General features: G+C 48.4%; 6 protein-coding genes across 7 annotated transcripts in view; 2 read left to right on the top strand and 4 right to left on the bottom strand.

Annotated features, from left to right (window-relative positions):
• The window catches only part of Pnpase (polyribonucleotide nucleotidyltransferase 1), a 159,182-nt gene that overhangs the window by 7,178 nt on the left and 124,084 nt on the right, over window positions 1-27,920 (bottom strand). The gene's annotated exons all lie outside the window — the stretch shown is intronic.
• Window positions 57-4,794, top strand: Syt14 (Synaptotagmin 14). 2 transcript variants are annotated; one of them, XR_013102230.1, is made up of 9 exons: window positions 57-438; window positions 1,515-1,703; window positions 1,779-1,913; window positions 2,023-2,084; window positions 2,373-2,549; window positions 2,624-2,944; window positions 3,010-3,393; window positions 3,504-4,093; window positions 4,419-4,794. XR_013102230.1 is itself a non-coding variant. In XM_076900742.1 (8 exons), exons 1-8 carry the CDS (start codon window positions 405-407, stop codon window positions 3,714-3,716), a joined length of 1,515 nt encoding a protein of 504 aa, XP_076756857.1. In that variant the 5' UTR covers window positions 57-404; the 3' UTR covers window positions 3,717-4,794. The 2 variants fall into 2 exon arrangements, 1 of the variants encoding a protein (XP_076756857.1); XM_076900742.1 differs by having other exon boundaries at window positions 3,504-4,794.
• LOC143427003 (pre-mRNA-splicing factor ISY1 homolog) lies at window positions 5,708-7,581 on the bottom strand. Its single transcript, XM_076900792.1, has 4 exons — window positions 7,564-7,581; window positions 7,465-7,487; window positions 7,054-7,372; window positions 5,708-6,967 (listed from the first exon to the last, which is right to left on the bottom strand). Exons 1-4 carry the CDS (start codon window positions 7,564-7,566, stop codon window positions 6,599-6,601), a joined length of 714 nt encoding a protein of 237 aa, XP_076756907.1. The 5' UTR covers window positions 7,567-7,581; the 3' UTR covers window positions 5,708-6,598.
• Bruce (BIR repeat containing ubiquitin-conjugating enzyme) overlaps window positions 7,845-27,920 on the bottom strand; it is a 167,438-nt gene continuing 147,362 nt past the window's right edge. Inside the window, exon 52 of the transcript XR_013102184.1 lies at window positions 7,845-7,862. The gene's annotated coding sequence lies outside the window, so the exon portion shown is untranslated. The remainder of the gene's footprint in view (window positions 7,863-27,920) is intronic.
• Window positions 8,432-9,889, top strand: LOC143427052 (uncharacterized). The gene is made up of 3 exons (XM_076900882.1): window positions 8,432-8,662; window positions 8,742-8,824; window positions 8,993-9,889. Exons 2-3 carry the CDS (start codon window positions 8,818-8,820, stop codon window positions 9,595-9,597), a joined length of 612 nt encoding a protein of 203 aa, XP_076756997.1. The 5' UTR covers window positions 8,432-8,662; window positions 8,742-8,817; the 3' UTR covers window positions 9,598-9,889.
• Sas (stranded at second) lies at window positions 10,763-27,536 on the bottom strand. Its single transcript, XM_076900919.1, has 13 exons — window positions 27,385-27,536; window positions 17,142-17,720; window positions 16,712-17,005; window positions 16,331-16,526; window positions 16,039-16,253; window positions 15,593-15,957; window positions 15,248-15,515; window positions 13,158-14,465; window positions 12,601-12,799; window positions 12,027-12,525; window positions 11,477-11,837; window positions 11,186-11,379; window positions 10,763-11,008 (listed from the first exon to the last, which is right to left on the bottom strand). Exons 1-13 carry the CDS (start codon window positions 27,497-27,499, stop codon window positions 10,913-10,915), a joined length of 4,689 nt encoding a protein of 1,562 aa, XP_076757034.1. The 5' UTR covers window positions 27,500-27,536; the 3' UTR covers window positions 10,763-10,912.

Here is a 27,920-nt window from a genome sequence, read left to right on the forward strand (position 1 = left end):
AATACTAATAATAATGAAATAACAGTTGCAGGCGAAAGGTGTGTAGCATGAAACTAAAATTGCAGAACGTATTAGCTGCGCAATACGAGAGGTACGGCTGAGATGAGAACCCTTGTCGATGGAAATTTCTTTTGGAAGAATGAATGCCCGTGAAGCGCATGCGTATAGCTGGTCAGGGTATTGCAGGCGCACGACTCGGCGAGCAACAGAGTGCTGTGTGTACACCCCCGCCTACGTATTATTATTCGACTGACTCGTAACCACGCTTACTCGGCGATCGTCGACGACCACGAGTATCAAACAATCCCACACACCGCGTAGATAATGAATTCATTATTTGCGGAATATTTGCGCCCTGTCGACAGACCTACGTAAGAAGGGTTTAATGTGACACAAGGACGAGCATGATTCTGGCTGGATCAGACCATTTTCTGGCGGGTAAGTCCACTATCTTCCGCGTTCTCTGCGACTCGTTTAACCAGTTTCGTTTGTTTCGAAGCAACCCCGGGGAATTTTACACGATCGCCGTGTTAACCTCAAACGATCGATGATCGTACCGTCGAATCGAGACGTTGGCAAACGGCATTTCTTAGCAATCGAGTCAACAAAATCTGAATGAAACGCACGATCCGTCGCGCGTCCCTTCTCGTCGTCTCCGCACCGCATGAATGCAATCGTCGATGCTCCCTTCGAAATCTGTACCATTCCGACTTTGAATGCGAAACTTGATCTACGATCTCTACGCGACAGCTACTCATCGACGTCCCCCTTTATCCCGTTGGAAAGCCGCGTCTACGCGTAATCGTCTCGTCTCAATTAATCGAGAACATTTCGAGAACGTGGATGTGTGTGTCACCGTTTCGTCCGCATTGCGCAAATTAAGATCCTTTCGAAATTCATCCCCTCGTACCGACGCTCGATCGTTCGAATAGAAGTACGGGAGTAACTGAAAAAACGATCGTCGACGCTCTCCTTTTCCCACGACGCAGTCGACGAAACGATATCTTTAGCGGAAGTTGCCGGAAGTAGCGGGGTCTCGTAAAGATCTCGATATCGCGAATCATTAGACGCGCTCGCTGCGCAACGCCGTCCACCGGGTCGTGTGATAAGTGGAGCGGCGGTTAATTATTCCAGGTCATTACGACGCAACGTGTCGCCGCTGTTTTAACGCGTTCGATACACCGTCGGCGCGTACGACTGCCGGTCGAGCACGCAGAATTATTTTAATCGGTGCGGATGAACGCCTCTTTCTCTCCGCGGTCAATAAATAATTTATACCTGGACTCTGCCCTTTCCGAGGGCCTCCCTCCTTTATCCTCATTTCCTTTCACTTTCTTCCCGATCTCACGCTTCTTTCTCATCTCTCTCTCTCTCTCTCTCTCTCCTTTCTTCCGCTACCTTACGGCTTACTTTCATTCATGATCGATCATTCGTCAGACGTTAAATAATAGAAACGGATACTTAGGCGGTTGATTCCGAGGAAGTCACATTTCTCACGATCGATCGGTTTACAGTACCTGTGGAAGCGACAGCATTTCTGGGTGCCGTTGCTGGCTTCGTGGTCCTCCTGTTGGCGCTGTTTTTGTATCTCTCGCGCAAGTGGTGCTTCACCCCGCCGTCCACGACCACGCTTTTCGGCGGTGTTTGCGTACCCCTCTGCGAGTCCAACAACAGCTCTACCTCTCAAATCGCGAAGAATATAGGTGAGACGCTCGCGCCGACTCCGACTCCTCGCAATCTCTCGATTTTCATCCCTATTTGTAAATCAATCTCGACAGGGAAACCGTTCTCCTACTCGGATCCAGAGACCAGTTCCGACTCGGAAGAGGACGTCCTTCGCCGATTGAATTCCCACTCGCATCCACCGCCGGATACTCTGACCATCCAAGCGGAGGATGGACCAACCATCTTGGGCAAGCTATCTTTTTCCTCTTCTCTCTCTCTCTCTCTCTCTCTCTCTCTTTCTCTCTCCCTCTTTCATACATTCGTTTACAATTCCAAATCGTTTTGTTCACCTTTCAGACGCCGGAACCACGTCGAGCGGCAGTTGCACGGAAGAACACTCGCCCAGCGATCAACAACAGGTGAACGCACGGCTACCGCATAAACGATTGATCGGTTATTATTGTCAGATGTATCAAGTGACACTTTCAATCGTGTACCTTGATGCGTAGGATTTTTGTGTTGCGTATATTTCTAGTCAGGGACGAGCAACAATTTATTGGCTACGGGTATAAATTTTGAAGTACTTTGCGATCGAACCGGTTAGCGATACGCGTACTCACAGTTCTTCAGAGAAGTTAGCGATTAAAGACGCAAATTGTTCATCCCTGTTCTAAACGTACCGACGGATGATCTCGTTTGACACACAGTGCGTAGTAGAGGTCGGATCCTCCGGCATAATCCTTGATAGCAGAGAACAAGAGGTAGAAGTCGAGCAAAATGGATCGACCACCAACGATGTTATCACAACGATGGGCACCATCACCGAGGAAGTGGGCAGCTTGGAAGTCGCATTCCTCTACGACGCGCCGATGCGCGAGATGACAGTTCGTATGAATTCTCTGCGCAAGCTTCTCTGTATCCTATTCGACGGGAATTATACCGATTCGCTTCGTAACAGGTCCACGTATTGCAAGGACGAAACTATCCTGAAGGTATAGGCGGTAGCCAAGTGCGACTGGTACTGTTACCGTCGAAGAAACAACGACGTAAAACTCGAGTACGCCAGGGTACGTCTCCGCAGTACATGGAGAGTTTCCTGCTACCCCGCGTAAATCCAGAAGACGTGAACGCCATGGGTGTGCGTTTGAGAGTGTATCTATGGAGCGGAAGAATGCGTCGAGAGAGACTGCTCGGCGAGGCCAGAGTCTCCTTCGATCAAATCAATCTTCAGCTCGAGACTACACTTTGGTTAACGTTACAACCGCCACCATTCTCTTCGGTAAGGTATCCCCGTTTATTAACGATTATCTGAATAACGCACTAGCGTGAAACGTGTCGTTCAAGGTGCAAGATTGGGGAACAACTAGTAGTTTGACTCGCAGCGATTCCACGGGATCACAGCAATCGGTTCAGTCGTACGCGTCCCCGACAGCACGCGTGCCGACGTACGCGGCGCACGCTGTACCACCTTACGGTAGCAGTATGAAGGGTGGCAGCGTGGCGGAAATTTTGATTGGCCTGGCGTACAACGGGACTACCGGGCGTTTGTCGGTAGAGATAATCAAAGGGTCGCATTTTCGCGGTGGCGGTGGTAACGATACGAAGCCGCCGGATACGTACGTGAAGCTCGCCCTTGTGGACAGCAACGGCCACGAAATGGAACGATCGAAAACTGGTTTGAAGCGTGCTCAGCCGAATCCTCTCTACAAGGAAACGTTCATATTTCAAGTACGTTCGTTGCCAATTATGCACGGGAGTTTGTCTAGCACAGTAGTACCCTTAATTCAGCTTAACGAGATCCACCCCCAGTTTTAATGAACTCGATGCAATTCGTTTAGGTTGCTTTGTTCCAACTTGGAGACGTAACGCTATTTCTGTCGGTGTATAATCGACGAAGAGGAGGGATGGGAAGGAAGGGTAGAGAGATGATCGGCTGGCTCAGTTTGGGATTGAACAGTTCCGGCTCGGAGGAACTTCAGCATTGGAACGACATGCGCGCAGCAAGACAGCCGACGCAGGTTCAACGATGGCACTCGTTGCTGCGACCTTGAAACGACCGATCGCAAGAAAGAGTTCCTGTTACGGAGAAACATTTTACGTTAACGAAATAACGATAAGGGTTTAACGGATAGAACACGGTGCTCGTTACCGGCTCCTCATTGCGCACCGTGTTGTAACGACTGATCGTGTTAAGCAAAGCAACTGAATTTCTCGACGACGAACGGCTGCCTCTCCATTGGACGCCGTCTGTACTGCCCGAAACACAGAATACAGAAGTCAATATTGTCGATCTGTCGATCCTGCGAATCAGAGCTGTCATAATTTTAGCACGTGGGTAACTCTGAGTTCAAAACTCTATCGATGTACCAAGTACATTCCTTTTTGATACGCCGGACGGAGTTGAGGGTGTTTTCAACATACATATTACGTATGTATATTTACATATGCAACCAGAAAAAAAAAGATGATAACAGAGAAAGAACGTGAACGCGATACAAGTACATCATCCACTAGCACAGACACGAACGTACACGTTCTTCATCCGCGTACACACACGCACAGAGTAACACTTTCCACGCCACCTACACCACACATGCCAACACGCAATTTCGTCGGTCCCAGCAGAAAAAAAAAAGTAACGATTCAACGTATACATTTAGCAGATACGGACCGCGAAACCGACTCCGATTCGATATGTGCCTGAGCCAACCTTAATCGTTTATTTTTTACTTTGTGCCTTTCACCCTTTTTAGGCCGCGTGTCCGTCGACGGAGAATCGTCGTGGGATACCCAACCGAGTCGAGAGCCCGTTACCAATGTCATTTTCCCTCTCTCGACTCCGCGACACACTTTCAACAAGGAATATTCGATTTGCAGTGCGTGTTTGCACGAGTCGATCGCACGCCTGCACAACTTGGCGCTCGTTTCGATCGTATGTGTACATGGTTCGAGAATGGATTGACAGAAGTGAAATGAATTAAAACCTCCGTTGGCTGCGCGGATTATCAACTACTACTACTACTACTACTCTCTTTTGGAGTAGAAGCCAGCGAGAAAATGGTCTTGAGAGAAACGCGAGGCTGTGAAATTCTTGTAATCTCTTACTTGCTTCTTCCTTCTTTTCTTAGTTTTTTCTTCAAACGTTCGCTTTGCTTTTGCGTAACGATATCTATCGAGTAGCGCTAATGAAAGAGCACACGGTACAAGGTTGCATCGAGGGCTCGTAGGTTTTGATAGGTCATCGTACTGTCGTCGGTGTATCCACGCGTTAATTTCTAATCTCACTGTATCGATTAACCGAATAGCGTTAAACCAAGGGATTAATGTTAATCAATGGATGAAAAACGGGGGACGCGCATACGAGGAGAGATTCACAATTAAATGACGCACAATAAACTCGCAAAGAAACGCACCCCGTAAACGCAGATGTGATCGTAGAGTTGATATTTACTACTAAATTAATTAGAAGCATACATGGTCGTGAATACGATAGGAATACGTAGAAACGTAATTACCCAAAGCGTTTATATTAGAGGGAATTGGTTATCGGGCGAAGCGGGCGACTGATTAATGGATAAAAAGAAGAAAAAAAAAAACCAGATGCTGTGAATCGTTTAACGCTTGACTTTTTCAAGCTTAGCGTTTAGGTGATTAAATACGATGATTAATCCATACTCGAACTATCCTCTCGTTTGCGTCTCTAGGCAATGTATAACACGATTGCAAGGATTCAGAAGTTAATCATTTCGTTTAATACGTGTATGGCATAAACTTTCTCCAACGCGCAGATTGTTGTTTTTACGGATGCTCTCTTCAAATACAGCTCGCAAGAGGATACCTATAGCGCTTTACATACTAGCATAATCTTCGCGATAATCGTATAAAGTCGTAGCGACGCGCTGGTTCTCGATGCGTGACTTGAGTTTCGGTGTGCCTGGAAGGAGAAGGAACGGCAACAGAACAAAAATGAAACGTGCAGTCTTTACTTTGAGAGAAATTTCAGCGTACCATGTCTTTAGCTAGCGTTATTAGGATACTTTGCCACTTCTGAGTCCTGGTAACATAATCGTATATTGTACTGCAGTCTGTTTATAAACAACACGATGCTGTACGAGGAACAGAGAAATTATTTGTACGCGTAGCAGAGGTATGAAAGCTAAGTCGATGACTCTCGCGTCGCATCGGGTACGAATTGGATACGAAGGTGCGACAGCGAAATGTTCTCCAAGTATTTATCATCAATACGAACACTTAAATTAACGAGTAGGGCTTTTTCAGGGTAATTTCTATGCCTTTGACTGTTTCCAATTTGTTACGGTATAGTTGTAATCGTATCGAAATATCTTTAAAGCGTACGCGACTTGTCTGGCTTTCCGCGGGGATAATTCTTGCTAACGACGATGATTAAGGAACGCTTAATCGAAGACGCTTAAAAGCATTGATTTCACGAGTAGGGTGTATGAGATTATTGAATTTTTATTATCCGAGTAACAACGTTTGGTATGAATGTATACAGCGAGACGATTCTCGCACCGTCACGGTGATTATTGTCTTATTCTCTGGTGTTCTCTATTCTATTGTGTCGCTTTCTCGAAGTGTGTCAGGTGCTTGCATTATCGATAAAAAAATATAATAAGAAGAAGAAAAATATCGAATGGGGAAAGACATAAGATCGCGAGGATTATAAACAGACTATTGTTGGATTTTTATCTATATTTTATCTACAGCACTCTTTCTCGATAAGTATTAAATTGAAGTTTAAACGTCTACTGCACAAAATAATTACCTTACTCAATGTTATTAATTATAAATAATAATTATTATTATTATATCTGTCGCGTTTTATAAAAGTGTACTCTAATACGATTAAACGAATAAACTTAAAAAATAGTTGTTATTGAACGCATAAAAATGAAACGGAAAATAAAATCTGTCAGAGTACATATTTCTCTAACAGTTCTTGCTTTTTTCTCGCAAGTAGCGCTTCCTGAATATTCTGCTGCGAAGGTATCGTTTTCTGTGCGGTAGTTTCTATTTTCTCCTCGATCTCTGGCTCTTTCTCCTTCTGCGTCTGCCATTCCTGTACAGCCTTTTCCCTCGCCTTTTGCTCCGCTTTCTGCTCTAGAGGTAGCAAAATGCCGTCGTCGTCGTCTCTGTAACCATAATAATCGGCATCGATGTCCTTCATTAATTCGGCTCGCGTTTTTCGAGGCGGTGGTGGTGGTTCTTGTTCGAACAATTCTCTAACACCTGGCAGTTCTTTCGCCGCGCCAAAGTATTTATAACCACGATTACCGGGTACCTAAAAGTGTTCATTGCGACAATTGAATGATTAGTCCTTTTATTTACCAACGATAAGACTATTGTTAAGATAGAAGAGCACTATACCTCACGGCCTTCGTGATCTAGCATACGCGGTCCTACTCTAGAGTAATCGGGTCCACCCAATTCTTTTATCTGAGCCTCCCAGTGTCGTTTCTCTCTTAACAATTTATTAATCTCATCGTTCAAATCTCTAATACGAAATTCCCCTAGACCTGCGTTTTGTATCTGAGCAACCTTCTTCGCAATCTCTCTGATTATCTGCATTCTCCATTTCTCCGCTTTCCTCAAGTCTCTGCATTCCGAAGCCAAATACGGCCTCCTCTCTTGTTCCTTTCTGGCTCCTTCGTTACTCTGCGCAGCTCTCCAACGAGCAAGAGTCGTCCTGTCAAAGAATTAACATCGAAAGAGTGAACGTGTTAGAAAGCGACAAGTTTATAAATTACATTCAAAACAAAACATGCTCTAAATACTCACATAGCCTTCTCAGCATTTCGCGCCTGAAATTGATAATCATTTAATATAATAAAAGGCAACTAATTTTATGTAAAATGTAATAGCATTTATTGCACTTACCATTTTCTTTTCTTTTTAATGAAACTTTATATATTATGTATCTCAATAATTCGCAACAAGCGTAGTTATTAGGTTATATTCCCCTTGTGCCTTTAAGGTTATGTTGCGCGTGTCTCACATCGCGATGAGATTACATACGTACAAAATCTACAGAGAAATATTTAACGAAAACAAAATCTGCGCTCGCGAAAACTCTCAATTAGTTGTCACTGTGGTTAATTATTGCACCGGTTATTTCGTTACTCTCCACGATTCGAGTATAACCTCTATTTGTTTTCAAATTCTCTCTCTCTCTCTCACTATAGCAATAATCTTGAATTCGCCGCGCATACGAATCCCTTTTGCAGCGCCATCTCTGTGAAAAGTGCTCAAACTGGTCGCACAGCGTTATCGACAGCGAAGTAAACTACTCAAGAACTACTAGCGCCATCTCTGCGGAAACTAGTCAAACTAATATCCAACTAGTTTCAGCGTTCTCTCAAGAGATGGCGCTAGTAGTTCTTCAATAGTTTACTTCGCTGTCGATAACCGTGTGCGAACAGTTTGAGCACTTTTCGCACAGATGGCGCCACCAATTCGCCAGTTCACTTCGCTGTCGATAACCGTGCGTGACCAGTTTGAGCACTTTTCACAGAGATGGCGCCGCGCGAGAAAAAGAATATTTCGCAGAAGATTCCGAAAAAAATTGCAAAATTAACTTTCATCGAACCAAAGGGCGCAATTAAAATATCGACGAACGCACGACGTAGTTTCGTCAATTTATTCAACGCGCTATCGATGAAGTACAGGGATTTCCAATGAAAACGGAAGCAGCGCTCGCGGAGCTCGCACGGATTACTCAGCACATAGTTAAGCATCGCGTTACCACGTCTTCCTCAGCGATCAGAAATAAACGATCTCAGACGATCTTCCGGCGTGTTCTCGCGAGGACAGGTTCCGTTTTTATTGGATATTCCTGTATAATGCTGTATAATCAACGGTCAACCTTGGACGGAGCTGTCCAGTCGGAGAGTTTCGAGTTGTTTAAAAATTCTGAACAAAGGAAAGATCGGTGCATTTGCGTTCAGCGAGTCGAGCGGTGGAGACGTTGCGTCGAAAGGTATGATACTTAACTTCTCGTGCAATTACTTTGAAATATTCTAACATTACCAAAATTAAAAGCTATTCGTTGATCGCAGTTGATCAAACTTGCCTGTACGAATCGAGTGATCTCACACGTTGATCATATTCCAAGGAATCGACGCCTGTTTCAAAATGAAGAGTGAGTACCGGTGTTTTAATATTATTTAATGAATTATGTGAGAGTAGTACGTAGATCGCTTGTCTCGTTTCTATTTTATTTGTCGGTGGTTTATAACCGTTCGATTACTTTGGATACGGATAATCTTTCAAGTTGAAAGTTCGCCGATTATTATTTCTACTCTTGTAGAACTGGTACTTTGGACGGTTTTACTTTTCTGCGCGGCTAGAGCCGAAGATTGCCAAGACGACAAGCAACCTCAGTGTCTGGCTACAACTACGACACCTTTCGATCAATACAACGATTGGAATTCGGCCAGTACAATCTACGATTTTCATGCCACCGATATCAATGGCAAGGATGTGTCGTTGGAGAAGTACCGCGGTCACGTTTGTATAATTGTCAATGTCGCCAGCAGTTGTAGCTTCACCGACACCCATTACAAAGAGCTGGTACAGTTGTACGACAAGTACAGCGATAAAGAAGGTTTGAGAATTCTAGCGTTCCCGTCTAATCAGTTCGGTGGACAGGAGCCGGGCACTTCTCAAGAGATCTCCGATTTTGTCAAGAAATATAATGTCACCTTCGACGTGTTTGAAAAGATCGATGTTAACGGGGAAGCGGCTCATCCGTTATGGAAATGGTTGAAGACACAAGCGAGCGGATTGATTACCGACAGCATCAAATGGAATTTCACCAAATTCGTGATTAATAAGGAGGGAAAAGTTGTCTCCAGACATGGTCCAAATGTTAACCCGCTTCAATTGGAACCTGAATTGGAACAACTGTTTTAAATCTTCTTACACACGTCTGTTTGATTCGGTCTTAATCAGCGATACTTCTATAATACTCATCCTTTCCGAAGAATGTTTCGCTTTAAGACTGTCTATATCTACGCTATATTTGTATCATATCGTACAAGTATCATTGCTGCGCGTTGCGTCTTCTTCTAGGTTGTTGGCAGGGTTTAAAAGTGTTTTCAACAAAGAGAACCTCTTATATTTTGGTATAAAAATCTGTTATAAAACGATAATCTGTACGCATAAAAGGTGGTACAAATAAATATTCCTGTTTATACTTTACAAAGAGATTTACTCAATTCGTATTTGGACGTTTCAGTACGGCATAATACACCTTATTTGTATGTAAATGTAAACTGTACAAGACGCGACTCGGTCGTCGAGACCCAGAAAAATAATCTGTAATGCACAACTTAAGGGAATACGGAGAGATCTGTCTAACGAATCGTTGAGAAAAATACCAAAGCGGGACTGGTAAAGTGTTTTTCATTTTTAACAAACGCGAGCGTGGAAACTTGAAATTACGTTTCAACCGAATAATTGGTAAAGTGGCTTGAAATTGCTCAAGTTCAAGTAAACTCTCATTAATTAGAGCCAAGGTTCAAGATAGACCTTTCCGTGTGTCTTTAAAAGTAGTCAATATCAAACGCGCGCAAACAGGCGTTTGCGCGCGTGAACGTACGTATAAGGAGATATTACAAAAACAAGTGTGGGAATTGGCTTCCACGGTTCTCTGGAACGATATCTTTTCAACTGCTCTTAAATCGCTACCTTATTACCTAACGCGATGTTTAGTGTTACTCGACACCGCTATGTACAAGTTTAAATACAACGCAACGCGATTCGACTGACCGGAATTAAAGGATTGCTGGACGGAATCACGCGATGAAGAAATCAGAAATTAGTCGCGATATCGGTACGCGCGTACGTGCGTACATTATTTTCAATCATCCTGTAGTTTAGGCATGGACAACCGTCGCCTGTGCGGACCACGTCTGCTGAAAACGCGTGGTGCGACAGCGTACGTGACAGATATATCCATCGTCGTGGAACGTGTCGCCGTGACTTTCGATGTTTCTCAGCGTGGATACATTTTTTTCTTCCGCGTTCGATGCGTTGCATTCTCGTGCACCTTTTACGTCATTCGCCCCGCGAGCAGCAACGGTTGTCCATGTTTTTTACGTGAGTACTCGCTTCGCGTAAGCACTTGCCAGACGTTCGTCCTTCGATTTTCGACGGCGACGCGAAGGGACGACGAAAAGAAGAACGTACACGAGCAAATAAATAAATTCGAATAAATTACAGAACCTCAGACGGTCTCTTTCACGTTGCTGTTGATGGTGGCCATCTCGTGGTCCGTGTTTTTGTTCCTACCGTTCGATATCGTCACCGCGTCCTCACAGGTCTGAAAAGAAGAGAACGAAAAGAGGTTTCCAAGAATATCGTATGTAGCCTTCGTGGACCGTTGGCATTTATCCGAACGTGCGTACGACGAATGGCACGAACGAACGCTGGATGGAACGCGATTATCGTGTTAAAACAATGAGAGTGAATTACCCATAGTCTCTTGTTGTAATTCTACCTTGTAGGAAGGATTGTCGTACGCCGACGTGGTTTTACGGGAGGATATATCGGCCTTACTGCTAGTCCGTCTCTTCATGAGCATCATCAAGAGGATCAAGGTCGACAGAATCGCGAGAGACGCGACGATGGCTACCACCACCAAAGGCCCGTAATAATCGCCCTCGTGAAGGGGTACGGGGGCAAGTTTCCCCGCTGAAAAATCGGGAAACGTTCGAGACGTTCGGTTAACGATGTTCCAAGGGTGCTCGAGTTTACGTTCGACGTAAGAAAAATCGAAAGGATCGCGTACTTTGTTGCGATATCGTCGCTGGCAGAGGAACACCAGGCTTGGTCACGAAATCTTGCACGTTGCTCTTCTTTATCCTCCCGTTGGTCAGATAAACCTCCAGCCAGAGACGGTACCTGGTGCCTGGTTTAAGCTCGCCGATCACCGTCTTCGGATGGGAATCCCTCTTCGCGATCTTGAACGTACTGGTGTCCTCCTTCCCGCTGTCGCTCTGGTAGATCGCCCTGTAAATGTTCACGTACTTGTCCTCCGGATACGGCACGCCTGTCCACGTTATCTCCACGTCCGTCGATTTGATCGTCTTTATCTCCACTTTCACGTCGAACGCGTACGGATCCGGATTCATCGAAGTTGTCGCTTGAATCTTCACCGGCAATCAAACAACAATGTCGAATACTTTAGTTTAGTAGAACAAATGAAAGATTTCATTGAAACTGCAAAGAAGTACACTGTAAACTTTGCTCAATTACTCAAACTTTCAAAATACATTCGAACAGAAACTATTAACGATCGTTCTTGTTTCAGGTGAGACAGCGTCCTCCTCGACACTCACCGTTTTCTCGCTGACCAGCTCCGTCAGCTGCCCTGGGAAAGGCACGAACGCGATGCCAACATCGTAGGTGGTCGACGGCCGCAGATTCTCAATCACGTAATTGTTGACCGCCCTGTGGATCAACGGCGTGCCCGAGTAAACCTTTCCGTCTCGTTCTTTGTACCTCAATTGAACGCCATCGATGAACTGGAGCTCGTACACGGTGAACTTCCTCCACACGACGTTCATCCAGGTAGAGTTCGTCTCAGTGACGCTCAGTTCGGGGTCGATCGGTATTTGGGGCGGCAAAGTGGTCACCTCGGCTCGTTTGTCCAGCGTCCTCACGCTGTAGATCTTGCTGGTGGGGCTGTTGGCCAGGTCCTTCATCTTCACCGTGATCTTCACCTTGTACTCGGTCGAGGGCTTCAAATCGCCCAGCTCGAACTCGAGCTGAGGCGTCGCGATCAGGTCGCTGGGCGGTGCGAACACTTGCGACTTCCACGTGGAGACGTCGAAATTCCTGCGCGAAAGGAAGGATAATACGCGTTGCCAGTGATCGCTGTCGTAATCATTCTAATTGCATGTAATAAAGTACGTTTTGTCGTTGGTGTAGCGCAGCTCGACGCGTCCCTGGAGCCCAACCAGAATCTGCGGGACCGTGAAAACTAGGCGGACGGTGTTCTCGTCGACGGCCTCGAGGAGCTGCACGGTGACCTCGTCGGCTGAAGAAGCGACAGGGAATCCTGGAATGGCGCCTGGTAACGGGAACCCTGCTGGGACGTTATGCTCCATACCTAAATTCGACGGACAGAATTTTCCCATTAACCACACCCGCGCCTCGTTTTTCTCCTGGACAAGGTTACCGTTCGACTAGCCGATGCTTAATCGTACGAAAGGTCTCGCGACACCACGCGTAGCTCGAACAAATTGCAGTTCGGCTCGACGTTGCGAAAGAGCATGATCCTAGAAATCTAATAGAACAGATTCTTCTTGAGAGAACGAGGCAACGGAAGCGGCGATTAGAAATAAAAATAGTGAAGCTAACGGAGGTAAAGACTCGATGACTAAGGTGGTTCGCGGGACGCGAGAGTAGAGACAGAGAAAAAGAAAAAAAAAAAAAAAAGAAAAGTTTCTTGCTGATCAGGGACGAACCTGACTGGTTGGGCGTTTGTGCTGCGAACGGATGGTTCAAGTGCGTGAGTCCTGAATGCGGTATGTGAGCGTCAATGTGAACCGGCAGAGCGGCCGTCTGGCCGCCCGCCACGTTATGAGGTATGGCTGGCTGTCCGGGATAGTGTTGGAACGGTCCAGGATTAGGATCGTGCTCGCCAATGTGTGCTAACAGCTCCTCGATCTGCTGCGGCGAGCTTGGTATGTCTGGCGTGTGGATATGATAAGTCGTCTGACCGTCCTCGTTCTTTTGCGTGTAAACGTGCGGTTTCGCGAGCTTCTTCGGGCCCCCTGTACCTGCGCCGAAGTATCCAGCCTGTATCTGATTGTTGGGCGGGTGTTTCTGACCGGATATCTGCTGGTGGATATCGTACAGCCCTGGATGACCTTCTGGCGGCCCGTGTTCCAATTGCACCAGTCCTGGATGTTGCAGATTGATCAGATGATAGAGTTCCTCGGGCAGGATCTCCTGGCCAGGATTCCTCTGGCCCTCTTTCGCTCGAGAGGGCAAACCAGCCGGGTTCTTTCGCTTCTCGACGTCGAACGCGTCCATCGGAGAAGTTTTCTTCTTCACTGGGACGATCACATTGGGGTCGAGGTTCTCTGGAGCGTTCAGAATCGGGCCCATGTACGGTGGACCGACAGCCGCCGCGGAATTGTCCAACTGCGATAGAAAAACACTCTGAGGGAGATTCTGGGGGTTTTTCGCAGGCACCATCGGGAATCCTTGCTGTGGGCTCAGTGGAACGAATTGCGGCTGATCGGTCGCGTGCGCCAGTTTCTGTCCTGGTGGTAGTTTGTTGTATTGGTGATTGTTCTCGTTCCCGTTGGTTGGCATCGAGTTGCTCTTGTCCAGGAATTTGTCTGGTGCCAATGGCCCAGGGAAATAGTCGTCTCTGTGAGTCTTGGCGATAGGCTCCACTGGTTTCTTAGCCTCGGACTTGGACTTGGTTGGTATCTTTTCTTTGACCGGGGTCGCGGGTTTCTCGACGTGCGGGGGTAAATGAAAGACGTCCTCGACTGTAGGGTGGGTCGGTTTATAGTCGGGACTGTACGGTCCGTTGTACGGTATGGTCGGGTGTCCAGGGTCCATGGGGTAGTGGAAGAGTCCGTGAGTGGTGGTGGTGGTGGTGTCTGTTGTGCGCGAGTGAACGTCTTTCGAATCTTCCCGCGGGGAGGAAGTTCCATGATCCGGTTGCTGGCTTGAGTCCGACTTGTTATTTAGTAGAGACGAGGTATCGTCGATCGATTGTCGATTGAACGTGTCTGTGGCTAACGGCGCGTTCGTTCCTGCAATAAGGAATAAAGTCCATTATCACAGACATGGCTGCCGAGCGGTACCAGCTTCGACCAGTCGTCCGTATTCTCCATGCATATTTACAGCGGGAAGGTCCAAGTATGTACAAGCTTAGCCGTACAAAGCATGCATTTACAGCTTCTCTTTTCCTGTGGTAAACGAGTATAGTGTAGTCTCACCCTCTTTTCTGTTTCTTTTCAACAGCTACAACCGGAAACGAAACGAATCTCCGACGGCGAGTAAAATGTACAGTGTTCTTTATAGTCCGTGTCGTGCGAATGAGAACGTTCCGAATGACCGCGAAATGGAGATCGACGATCGACGCGCGCTAATGAGAAGTGCGAAACGTGAGGATATACTGGGTGTATGTACATTTCACATTTGCACTGGAGAGTTCCAGTCAGGTCCGCATGGCAGATAAGCGTCGCCCTCTACCCATTACCAATCTAACGGGTCCTCTTCAAGGCGGTCCTCTCGTATACATATACAATATACGCACGTAACAACGCTGAACTCTAATATCACCGCCACCAGGGAATGAAACGTTAACTTTCTGGGCACCAATTAACCTCTACTTTTCGAAATCTCCCCACGAAGATGTACAGGCTGTTCAACCCTCGTATTCCACAGACATTCGCTTCTGCGCACGCGAGTTAGCCAGACATTAAACATCCTGTACATCTTCTGCTCGACCGGAAGAGGAGACGATTCACGGTTCGTTTCTCAGCGATTTCTCTCCTCGACGATCTTTGGAACACGAGCGTGGGCTATTTACCGGTAGACTGGCTGGACGGGTGACGGCAATTCCATTCGACGCAGCACTCGTCGCCAGGTATGTGCATCAACGCTGCCTGATGAGACGGGCAGGGCAACGACGCAGGTGGCAGAGCAGGGACAGGCGGACAGGCTGCCTGACAGGACACGTTCCCCATCTCGCAGTAGCATCGCTTCTCGCATCCGGTTACGTTCGCTGGCAGCTCGGTCCAGTTATCGTACGTGTTGCCCTCGTAATTGCACGAGCCATTATCTCTGCACCGTACTTCCTGCGTTCGCGAACATTCTATTACGAGAACGACAACGACACCCTCGAACGATCTTTACGGCTGCGCGAGTGTCTCACCTGGGGACAGCAGTGAGGAGGTTTTGGGACGAAATTCGGTGGTACCGTCTCCCAATCTAGGCAATGAGCGTCCAACACGTCGAGGCCAAAGTCCGTGGGGCACTCGATCGTTAAGCACTCGGTCTTTCCACCCTCGGTGCAGGTGCAGAACGAGATGCACTCGTCGTACCATTCTGCGCCAACCTTGTACGTTTTACCCATGTGACTGCAGGTGCCTTTCTCCGGTGTTTTGTCAGATATGTTCGTCTTGACCACCTCTGCGGGTAGAAACACTTGCAGCGCTGGTCCTGGTCGATCCGTCGATGTTCCATCGGTCACTCGCACGTAGTACGAGCGCGCTGGTTCCAGGTTCGATATGACACCCTCTGCGTTCGAAAATATCTTACTTTACTCAATGATTTCTTTGCGATCGATTCGATTACACTCTTCGAGCAATGTAGCGATACCTTTGTCGGGCTTCTGTTGCCTCCACACGTGATTATCGTCGGATATCTCCACAGTCACGTCTTGCGGATTCTTGACAGACAACTTCAGCTTGATCGCTGTGGAGTTCAGCACCTTCACGTCCGTCAGGTTCACGGTCAGATCCGTGGAGGTTTCCGGTCGGATCTCGTGATCGCCAAGGGTTACGTCGCAAAGGGTGATCGTGCAGCACACGTCTCTGGAAAAGAGAAGGATTGGAATGTATCAACGAATTGGAGTTATAACGAGAGGACGACTCGATCGACGAAATGTTACCTCGGATCGGTAAGGATGACGCAGCGGTCGTGCTCGTTCGTTAACGAAATCGTGTCGTTTGGCGGGCATCTCTGCTGGCATTTCAAATTCCCTCCCGCTTCGCAGATGCAGACTTTGGAGCAGTCGTCATCAGCTACTCGTTCGCCTCTCATTAACGTCCTGTTCCCCAAGACGCAGGTTTCTTCCGGTTCAGGCGCTGCGCCACGCAATACAGAGTTTACTTAATTAACACGTTGTACGTGAACGTCTCTCGTGCTAACCGAAATTACTTCTTTTAGATCGCTGACGCGTTCGCGCCACGTGGATGTCCGTTTCAATTTGAAACGTTAACGAGCCCAATGCACGAGGACGTGCAGTGTGTCCCATGGCTTTCTAGCTCACCTGAATCAGCGGCGCAGACCAAAATGGCGCAGCACGGTTCCTCGTTCACCACTTTCTCCTGGCACAACGGATCCTCGATTCCCCTGTTCGCTCTCACATACGGCGAAGAGCATAGCGGTTTGCAATCCGTGACAACACCACCCTCGCCACACACGCACTTCTCCTCGCAACCCCTGACGATCTTCTCGCCCATGGTGTACGTTCTGTTCCCCTCCAGACACATCGTCGCCGTGGGCAGCAATGAAGAGGAGATGTTTATCGCGGTTTCGTTGTGGGTCGCCACGTATTCGCCACCTGCGCATCAAACTTCCGTTTAAACGATACCTAGTGCTTACGAATCACCTTGCAAAAGCGTCCAAGTTTATTCGAAACGGTACAACGATTGCTATATACGATGAATTTTATTTTTAGCCATTGTTTCGTCGGATACCTTCGACCTCCTTGTCATCGTCGTCCATGCTGACGTCGCTCAAGTCCGTGATGTTGGAATGCAACGAATTCATCGGCTCTGGCGCTGAAATGTTCAACGCCCTTCCTCTGAACGCCGTCGTCTCCTCCGTCGCGTTGCCACCTTCGCCTGTGCTGGTCTTCGACGTCGAAGAGTAATCGCCGTTCGACGTCGCGTTGAAAAAAGAGTAGTTCAAGCCAGGTACGAGAGGCTCGCCGCGAAACAGAAAGGGGATGGTGACCGCCATAGTGTCAGTCGACCTCGTGGTCGTGTCTTCGCTCGGTTTCATCGTTGACATCGGGGTCGTCGACGTCGTGGCGGCCGTCGTCGCCGCGACAGCACCAGCCTCGCTACTTTCGCCACGCTTCGAGTCATCGTCCTTGAACGTTTTCTGGTACTTCTGCTCGGTCTTGACCTTGAAGTCGACCGGCTTCTTCTTTGGCTCGACGGTGGTCTTCGAGTTCTGCTCTTTGATCGGGTACTCCGACTTCCGCTCGATCGTCTCGTTCCTCGCGTCACCGCGCAGCGGTTGAACTCCTGGCACCTCTTCGATCACTGAACCTGAAAATTCGCAACGCGTTACGATCGTGGAGGGATTTTCCGTTTCAATTTCTCGCAAACGTTGCGATCGTTCTCGTGGAGGATTGCGACGCACACTCGAAAGCATTCGCGACAGTAGTTTGACGAGTGTCTCGTGTTAGACGAACGCGTAAAAGGATTTTTGGACGGTCTTGGTGACTAACTTCCGAAAAATTGACAACGCTCGTCGTTGTAATGGGAAAAGCTGGTAGCCGGAAGAGGCCCGCGTAACGGTAAAACGATTGTACGAGGGGTATCGTGCACGGTATCCACGCGTTCCGTCCGTGAACTTGATAAAACGGGATTCGTTAACGTCCGTCCATCGATTATCAGGCAACAAGTGGTAACTCGATTTTAATTATCTCGCGGCACGCTACGTGAATCTGGTTCCGTGACTAGCTGTGAACGTTCGAGACGCCAGCGGTAGCATTCGAGCGAGGCTTGTCCCTCGAAGATGCTAATAACAGATTTTTCGTAGACATCAACTGTCGTCTGTTAAACATTGCCGTCGCTAATTGTACATTTCTTTCACCACCCGTTGCTACGTAATCATCTCCGTATCACCGTTGCTATCTTAATTATCGTTATACTCGGGACGAGAACAGAGCTTGCTTAGTAGTCGCAATTGCTTAACACGGTTCCACGGATTATACTTTGATCCGTACGTGTGCCACGAGAATGCCACCTCGTTATACGCGGCTGTCGACCGAGTTTGCGTCACGATCTCCCCGTTTCTCGCGTCCCTAGAATTCTCGAGCTCTTCAGCATCGACGGAATTGCCCGGGTTCACCTTCGTCACCGTTTGGCATCCGCGCGAACGGCAGACGCGGAGGATAGCTGGTTCCGTGGACCTTTCGCAACCGTTCAGAGATCCGCTCGCGATACTACGACGAGGTAGAAACTTTCCATCCGGGGCTGGAAACGTGGACAAGCGGCGTTACGTCAAACGAGCCGTCCAGACCTCGTCGTTTCCCATCGACCGTTTCTCCGTGCCGATTCGCCAGCCGATGGGGTCGAGTTTTTCCTCGTTAACGATCGGTTCGAGCGCGCAAAAATCGCGTAACAGTACCAACAGCTGTTTCCGTGAACCGACCGCGTCGCACGTTCGAGTCGTTGCAGCTGTGTCGCAGTTCGATCTAAAGTCTACATCCCCGCGTCTAGATTCGAACGGTTCAAGTCTCGTCGTCGTCGAGACGAAGAAACAACGCGTCTCGTATGGCGTTGAGTCCTGCGCGAAATTCGATAGGCCCGCGAGTTTTGAATCGCGTCATGAATGGGGAATCGTAACGGTGCGACCGGTTCGCACGAGGCCACCGCTCGTCGTCAGGATCCACCTGACGCCGCTGGTTTCGTGCGCGCGTATACAATAATTTCACGTGTAAGTAGGTGACGGTCTCCTTCGCCGTCCATATGCATATGCATCGACGCTGGCCCGGAAAGGAATCCGGTCCCCTTCGCGGCCATCGTGGCCAGCCTTATCTTTCGTTAACCTTCCTCCTCCACTGGGTTTCTTCTTCCATCACGAACGAGTCGATCGCGTCTGAATAACGATAATACAGCAGAAAAAGGTCTGAGATAGATGAAAACTTGATCAGTAGATCCATATCGGGGAAGATAGATAGAACGGATTGGCTTCGAGGATTTTCTAAAAGGAGAAAGCACGAGTTTAAAACGATCCATTCGCTGATCGGATTCCAGATCGTAGCTAAGAGCTCCTGATTTAACTTTTTAATCGTCGATAGCTGGTTTCGAATGATCGTGGCGTCGATTATCGGCTGGATGCCCGTATTCATCGGGTGAAAAAGATCCACGGCGTCGAAGGACGACCAGTGTTACACGCGCGCGTCTCTCCCGGTGTGTGTCGTTGCGCTATTCGAGCTGAATTCACGCTGGAAACTTACGGTATATCCCCGTAATGTTTGGTAATTGCGATTCACTCCAGTAAACGGTATTCCAGTGCACGGTTTCCATCTTCGCTGTTCAGGAATTCTTTTGTTCCCACCGCGAACCATTCAGACGCGATCTTTATATCTCTGAATATTCAACGAACAGCATTCCTAATGCCTGCACGGTAATTTTCCTTCGTCTTTCAAGCAATCCGATTTCCAAGAAATTTTACGACGAACCGCTGTCATCCTCGAGCGTTTTGCGTTTCAAAGGGGGAAGCTACTTCGAACCACGACCCGTGGAGAACATTTGCGTTGGATCTAATCAACGATTTACCTTTGTTTACGAGCCACGCTTCAGTTTTTGGGCACTCGAGAGCACCACAGGGTAAGAAAGTTAACAACAGTGGAACGCGGAATCGCTCGCTAGAGGAGGATCTTCACTCGGCTACTCCGTCACCGGAAGTCGCGCGTCGTCCGTGAACCCAAGCCAAGAACGGTACCTTCGACTGTGTTTAATCGCTAAACGCTCGCTCGACTCTGTTTACGAGCGAACCGATGTGTTTCATGCATCGTTAGCGCCACGACGAATTCATCGTCGAGAATAAGTCGTTACCTGGTTTTAAACGTCGAACACGGGACAATCACGCCAACGCTAATTGCGCATCGCCACGATCGCGTTATCGTTGTCCCTGCAGCGCGAATTAGACACGTTCCGCGCGTTGCGTTCGCGGAATCGTTGCTCGTAAACCAGAGAAACTGTCGATGCAGCTTCTGATGTTCCCCTCGCGGAGACCTCGAACCGTGCTGTCTTCAGAACCAGAGGAGCAGTCGTTCGCTCAGTCTAGGTCGAAGCGAACTTAACTACGAGAAGAGAAATGGCATTCGCGCAGGAAGATCGCCTCCAAAGTAAAGAAGAGAACGGAGACACGTCTCGAGCTCGAAATTAAGCAACCACGCTTCGACGTCTCACTCGAGTTGCTGCCGCTCGCAGCAAAGTGAGAGGCGGTAGGAAAAAATTTGGAGAACGGAACTGGTGTATAGCCAGGAGGCGAAAAAAGATGCGAGAGGAGGAAGGTTAAAATAGTCGGTCACAGAACGCGTCTTTGACCATACGGTATTCTATCCTACTTGCTACACGCCGCGTCATCGTCATTTCGTTTCATGTAGGCATTACGATTGGTCAGTTAACTCGTTTCTCGACCCGATCGACTGTTCGATATCAACTGACACGGAAAGCGTATACACAGACTCCGATACCATTTTGCCATGGTAAAAGCGTTTCGCGAGGAAACATTCGAGCTGTTCCATGCATGGTACATTTCCACTGGCCGTTTCGACTGACCAATCGCACGAGGGTACATCCTCGTTCCGTTGAAAATTCGATCAGCTCTTCGATCGAGTAGAATTAGTCGAGAAGAAAATTCTTTCCGCGTCGGTTCACGCGAGATCGTTGACCCCTTGTCGCGTGATTACCGCGCTTATCAGTTGCCAGCTGGCTAAGCGTTCGATCGCGGTGAACGGCTCGCGATCCCTGGTACCGCGCTCCAGTTGATCGCCACCGCGTGCGATCGATCCACAGTCGCTGGATCGCACCCGGGAAATCGCTCGTTTCTATCTGCGTTTCCACTGACCTTTTCACTCTGCGAATTCGTCCTTAGCCATCAGTTACGTAAAGGCGTTTCACTTTCAGCTATCGGTGTACTCTTTCAACGATCAGAGTAATCTCGGTTATTTGGTTAATATTGATCGTTTCACGTGCAACCAACGTGAGAGGCGCGTGCTCGATCGATGATCGTCGATGGTGGATCGAACGATTTAGAAGCTGTCCAGATGGCGTGGATGCTGGAAAAATGGTACTTCTGGTTTTCGAGCAACGGGTTAGGCGAGCCGACCCAGGAATGAAAAGTGAGGGGCTGCATCGGTGGCATTTCGATCGCTACGCCTCCGGAAGGAATTCGTGGGCTCTGACAGGTGTGGTGCGATATATTTATCGAACGCGAGGCGACGAACGAGAACGAGATTCCTGGGGAATTCCAGCTGAATTTCGAGAAGAACGAACGCGACGTAAACAGAAATGTAACTCCGTGTAAGCGTCAGCGTTCGTACGTTCGCGGTACTCGAGAGTATCGAGGGAACACCTGGCTGACCTGTATTGCGCTTGAATCGCGCCCATTGTCTCAGTTTTCTTTTCTCCTGCTCGTATCGGCGGTGCCCATGAAGCAAATGTCGGACCAGCGAAACTAACGGTTCCCATGGCGAGATGAATAGACTTGGAACGCGAAAGTCGAGTCGAATCCTCGTTTGAACGAAGAATTTTTATACGAGCGATCGATCGATCCGCCATTTTCTTATCGCTGATATCGTCGTAACGAATTCGAGTAGTTTCAAGTGTTTACGCGAGTCGAATCTCTTGTGTCAATGTTATTCTCCAATTCAAGTAACGGGTCATCGAGCGATCGATAAAGTACTCAACTTTTTTCATGGTCATCGATCGTATCGTTTTTCACGCAAAAGAATGAAGTGCCTTTCCTGAAAGAAACGAGGTATTCGTTGTTTCTACGTTCTCACACGCAGTAATTGAAACACTTTATTAAACAAACTTTCCAAGAATAACGAGCGTGTTTGAATTACACGAATCGCTTGGATCGCAGTAGCTACCTTGGTATCTGCACTTGCGCAGCCAAAATTTTCCCAGTCACTTTCTAAATCAACTATGCACCGCAACTTTGCAACCGTATGGTAATTCGAAGTTTTTCGATCGTTCTGCAAGTGAACGTGTATTCGTTTAATCGCGTTTTCTTTCAGTATCGAACGTAGAAAGCGGGCGAAATTAATGCTATTTAAGTGGCGAGAAATTTCTAAATTTCTCCGCAAAAATTTCGACTCTTTCTAAAAGAAAAAAGAAAAATATAAAACAGGATCGCTCGTTTATCTATTGTTTGACTTATCTGTATCCATTATGCGGCACTGGCTCGGCGAACAGACGCCACGATGTAACACCGGCAATTAGTTTTCACGCTATCGAAACTCGAAAGCGACTCGTCAAATAAATATTCAATTACTCCTCTTATTCAGTGTTTGAACTTGTTCAACGAGTCTGCGGGAGCTATTCTGCGCACTTTCCGGATCTCCCCAGAGTGTTACGCAAGAGGAACGCCTAACCGTCGACAAATAAACGTTGCCAAGCAGTTACCTCCTTTCAATAAGCACTCTGAAATGTACTCTGAGCACTGTTCATCCGCCAACAAATTCGTATAGAATCAATTTCACCGCGCGACAGTTCGCCATTTTAAAAGTCCTACGATCCATGCGACAAGTCGCGGACGATGGATCGTTCTTGTGCGGTCGTTGAAGTCTCCGCCGCGTGGCCTGCGATGCTCCGCCTGTATCGTTGCAAAATCGTTAAAAAATGATTTTCGAGCGTAAAAAAACCTGTGTTCTCCTCGTTACCAGACTTTCCACCTTGCAATTGCAGTTTTCAAAGAGAAACTGCGAAATAATTCTGTTAGTGAGAAGGGGATCGACGTTGTGCGGGCGTTCGAATCCCCAACGTGTTCAGAGTTCCCGTTTCCGCAGCGAAAACTCGTTTCCACGACTTCAACGACAACCGCGTTATCAAGCGGGTAGAATTACGTAAACGGCTGCAATCGCATTGTGCATAACCGGCCGTTTCACGGTGAACGATCGAACACGTTAGTCTCCCCATTAAAGATCGAGCCAATTTATTATCCCTATCGACGGAAAACGCTCGATGTCGAAACCGAGCAACTAGAACGTTCGTGTATCGGTCCAGAAAGAAGGTAAACTCGCGGACACGAAGGTTTGCCTCCTCTTTCGCAGCCACCTTCTCTCGCGAGGTGCACGTAATACGCGCGTTCGCGTGCGGAGGCCTTGAGTAATCGTCTACCAGCCGCTCGTCGATGTATCGCACTCTAATAATTATTGTAAAGAGGAAAATCCACGAGTTTCTACCAGCATCGATCACGCAAAGTATATACCAGAGCACTGTTTGGCTATTACATTTGGATCTGCAGTCTAATATCTTTCCAATCGCGCGATGCGTGATGTTCCCTCGAGTTTTCAGACAGTTTACTCTTGCCTGTCGTCGAAAATATTTACTAGATCTAAATTCGTTCGTACCCATGAATAATCAGCAGCAATTCAGCTGCTTCAATATGGAAACGTACCTTCAGTTCAGATCGAGATCTCGATTCGACGACGCGCGGAAAAAGATATCGAAGGTTCGCGGTGCGTGGACACCGCTGTTTTTTTTTCAACGGCTGTGGTCCCAGCGATCGCAACGCAGGGAGAGAGTCGACAATCCCCCAGTCCCGTTTCCTTTCTTTTTTTTTTTCTATGTTTCTGCCCGTCCGGTCGAACAGCACGCCTCGTTTCCATTGTCCGTCGACGATCTCGCGTGATCGAGGCGCAGGGGACGCAAGAAAGCCGATCGAGGGAAAGTTCGCCGCGAGTCGGTTGGAAAATTGAACGGTTTTGGCAAATAGAGCGGCTGGGCCGCGCTCACCGATAAGTCAATTAACGTGCGGACGCTGGTTCTCCATTGGCCATTCGAGTGAAAGTCGCGAACAACGAGGCGGGAAGTGCTCGCGAGGCTGCGACTCGTATTTAAATCACCGCAATTAGGCACCACCGGTCGTTCCCCTTTTTATTAGCCGCGTTTTCCTTCGCGTCCTCCTAAGAAACGCTCCACGCGAGAACGAGAAACACGGTTTTCGTCCGTCGTCGATCTTTGGTTTGGATCGCCGGTTGTCTTCTCGAGGATCGATGTAACGGGTTACGCGGACGACTATTCGGCGGATAGCATCGTAAGTGAGCTGTAAGAAAGATACCAGGGGGACTAGACTCGCGTCAGGAATATAAAGAAGGGAATACGTTCACTGGCGTATTTATAGTACCGTTAACCAGGTTACTTCTCGCCAGGCATACGCGTTTATGAGGCTCCAGAGATCACCATTTAGTCTGCGGTCGCTGTTGGAGTCATTTCATAACGCGAGTACCTGTTTCGCTCGACCAATGGACCCGTGACTTTTATTGCGCGGTGATAATATTGAATCACCACTCCCTTCTCGAGCCAGTCTGTGAAATATTTTTGATACTCGAACATCTTTGAAATAGAAACTGTTGCAGGGGTTTGTCGATATTTTACAACGATGCTCATCGTTTCGACATCGGTTGGAGCGCTGTTCGACCAGATCCAGCGATACACACTTTTTTCTGGTCGTCGAAGTCGGGGTTATTTCGTGGGAATAATTATCGCTCTGGTGTCGCGCGATTGGATCGCGTTCGCGCGGAGATTAACGCGAATCGTTCCTTCGAACAGGCTAGTAACGGTACCGGGAAAACGTGAAACGGAACGGATCAGGTTGTACGTCGCTCGATCGAACGTGGACGGGGACGTGTTTCGAGGTGATTCGTAATCGAAGAGGTCGCCACGAGAACGAGAAACCAGATCGCCACGTTCGATTCGTCTCACGCGCGAACACGTAAAACGGGAACAATTCTTGCGTGGGACCACGAAATAGAAAGTCGCTCGTGTTACGCGAATTCGAAATTATTATGTACGTATACGCGCGGGGGACGTAACAGTCGTTTAATTAGCCGCTAGTCGCTAGAGAAGACGCGTATCTGCGACGGAGAACGGTACTCCAAGATGGTGCAACGCGCTTTCCAAGCGGGACGAAGGACGGGCTTACGCGAGCGGATGCTGGGATTAAAAACGACACGAGACTGTCTAGAATAAACTAGACGTATCGACGCGTACGTTTCCGTTTCCAGCCCCTTATTAACCCTTCCCAACAAGTGTCCGTATATTTTATAATAAATTACTCAATCATCCTCGATCTCGCGGAATCCGCGACTTGAATGAACGAGCGAGACAATCGTCATTAGCTGCGCTGGGGTAACCTACATCCCGCGTGAAATTCATCTCATTGTTTCTCGTTAATAATCTCGTGCATTGTGCGATGGCGGTAAGCAGGAAGAGCCACCTCGCGAGGAGGCTAGAGATGCAACGGAAAGAGGCCTCGAGAGAAGAATGCGTGGCTGTAACGCACGGCGACTCGAAATTAAACAGGAGAGATCGATTTCGGGGAAGGGACCGGTCGCGTGACTCAAAACTTGATTTATCACGAGATGACGCGGAGTTCCGGCTTAATTCCAGCACGCTATTCATATGCCCCTCTCGTGTTAACAATGTGGATGAACATTCACCTGCACTCGAAAGGCTGACGTACACTCTGCCTCTCCTTATTATTTATCATAAGTCGTAATGGAATCAGAACGATGAATAAACGTCCAGGGTTAAGATATCCGACGCGTTTCGCCTTCGACGTGAAGCATAGGCGCGGTTAGTCATAGTGACGCGTTATTGACTAAACGTTTCTGCTTTTCGGCTGGAGAACCCGGCTGAATCATGTCCGCCAGTCTACTGTCGCAACTCTTAGATTAGTATGCGTTACAAGCTTTACCATCGACGATGGACAGCGCGATGATTAAAAAATTGCAAGAATTTTTTAAGGAAAATTGAATTCGTTCGAACCATCGAGCGATCGATATTAATTGGGGGCTGCGTTCGCCTCGCTCGTTTCGCGTCGCGTCGGCTGCTCGCTGTTCGTAATTCGAACGCGTGTTCCCGCCTCCGCTGGACGCTCGAGCGGAGTTTATTTTTTTTTCAAGGCCGTTCGCAAAGGCGAATACGTGTCGACCAGTTCGCCAACTGGATCCAACGCTCCCGTTAACAGCCTCCACGCCTCCATCCCTCGCATAATACGCTCTCCCTGGTCTGTTTACCTTCTCGTTCGACGCGCAGGCTGCCACAAAGGACACGTGCGACAGTGGAATCGATTTAACGCGCGCCACTTTCAGACGCGGTTCTCTCTCTCTCTCTCTTTCTCTCTCTCTCTGTTCTACCCGCCTACCAATCGAAGTTACTACGCTTTGTCGATTTACTGGCTAATCGAATCAGACGCGACTGTCCGATTTGTTATTCCAAAGGACTATTCTCCGATACGAACACTTGGAATTTATCATAGGAAAATTAAACCGGTTCCAGCGTTTCGCGATGTCTACCAGGAATTTCGATGGCCAGTTGAAGTGTTGAAGAGTTTCGAAACGAGCAGGAGAGGTCTCTCGATCGAATTGGAGTCACGGATGTCAGGTCGAGGCGACGCCGTACGATTTCTATCGGTAATAGCTCCGGTAACCAGCGGATAATTCGTGTTAGTGGGCAACCTGGACAGCACCAGGCGATTTCTCGAGCCGATCTTCTCCAGCATCGGCGAAATCTCTTTTCCTCATTCGGAAAAGTCGATCTCTGAACCACCTTCCCCTACCTGTCCCCTCGTTCATGTTTCATCCGAACTGATTTACGCCAGTCCTCGAACGAGGACGCGACAGAATTTTTCGCCAGTTTCACTCGAACAACCGTTACCAGCACGGCGATCGGTTATTTCACGGCGGACGCCGCTCGCGTTCCTCGTCCGCTTTCGGGGTGTTAATGTTCCGTTACGTAAGGACCCCTTTTTCTCGTTTATTACACGGCTTTTAGGTCAGCCGAACTTTCCAAGAGCAACGCACGACCGCGCGTCATTTCTATGTTTGCACACCGAGCATACCGTCTTGCCATCGCGATCTACCATCGAGCGGGCACTCGAGACACTCGAGGCTCTCCTCTCGACCTCCTTCCAGCCAGGTGTTCTCGCGCACCGGACAAACAATCCGCCTCGAACGAAACTCACCGATGCTCGTCTGCGTCGGCTGCTCGACGTCGACGGCCGACGAGAACGTGACCACCCAGCCTAACAGCCAGAGTCCTGCGACCGCGCGCAGGAAGCGTTTATCCTGGATGCGCATCCTACCGCATTCTTCTTCTGGGCACGGTCCCACGGAAACTTAGTTATCGTAAACACCAACCAGTGTACAACACTCACCAGAACTCTTGGAAACACTTTCGAACAGACGCGGTGAAAACGCACGAACTTAAAACGCGACCTGTTGCGCGACCGGTTGCTCTCGACAGGCTGCGAACGACTGAGCTCGCAGTCCGTTTCAAGGGGCTGTCAGCGGACGAAGAAGTCGTCGATGGTCGAAAACGGGGCGAAACGAGGGACGCGCGGTACCGTCCACTTGGTTCATCGGTTCGTCGCTCGGTTCTATCGCGATCCGTGCCGAGGCCGGAGGTGAAGTGCACCGGTGAGCGGGATCTACCTCCTCCTTACCAGTGCTGGCTCGCGTTGTTGCCTTTCATTCCTCCTCTCCGGCCAGCCGGAGAATT

The sequence above is a fragment of the Xylocopa sonorina genome, chromosome 1, assembly GCF_050948175.1.
Source record: "Xylocopa sonorina isolate GNS202 chromosome 1, iyXylSono1_principal, whole genome shotgun sequence".
Taxonomy (NCBI): Eukaryota; Metazoa; Arthropoda; class Insecta; order Hymenoptera; family Apidae; genus Xylocopa; species Xylocopa sonorina.

Coding starts and splice junctions, on each gene's coding strand:
- Syt14 (XM_076900742.1), top strand. CDS start 405: ATGATTCTGGCTGGATCAGACCATTTTCTGGCGG. Junction 2,085..2,372: donor CGCCCAGCGATCAACAACAG/GTGAACGCACGG, acceptor TTTGACACACAG/TGCGTAGTAGAGGTCGGATC. Junction 2,550..2,623: donor CGCCGATGCGCGAGATGACA/GTTCGTATGAAT, acceptor GCTTCGTAACAG/GTCCACGTATTGCAAGGACG.
- LOC143427003 (XM_076900792.1), bottom strand. Junction 7,373..7,464: donor CGAAATGCTGAGAAGGCTAT/GTGAGTATTTAG, acceptor ATTCTTTGACAG/GACGACTCTTGCTCGTTGGA. Junction 6,968..7,053: donor TAGATCACGAAGGCCGTGAG/GTATAGTGCTCT, acceptor GAACACTTTTAG/GTACCCGGTAATCGTGGTTA.
- Sas (XM_076900919.1), bottom strand. CDS start 27,499: ATGCGCATCCAGGATAAACGCTTCCTGCGCGCGGTCGCAGGACTCTGG. Junction 17,721..27,384: donor GCCGACGCAGACGAGCATCG/GTGAGTTTCGTT, acceptor GCGAATTTTCAG/GTTCAGTGATCGAAGAGGTG. Junction 14,466..15,247: donor CCCGTCCAGCCAGTCTACCG/GTAAATAGCCCA, acceptor TCCTTATTGCAG/GAACGAACGCGCCGTTAGCC.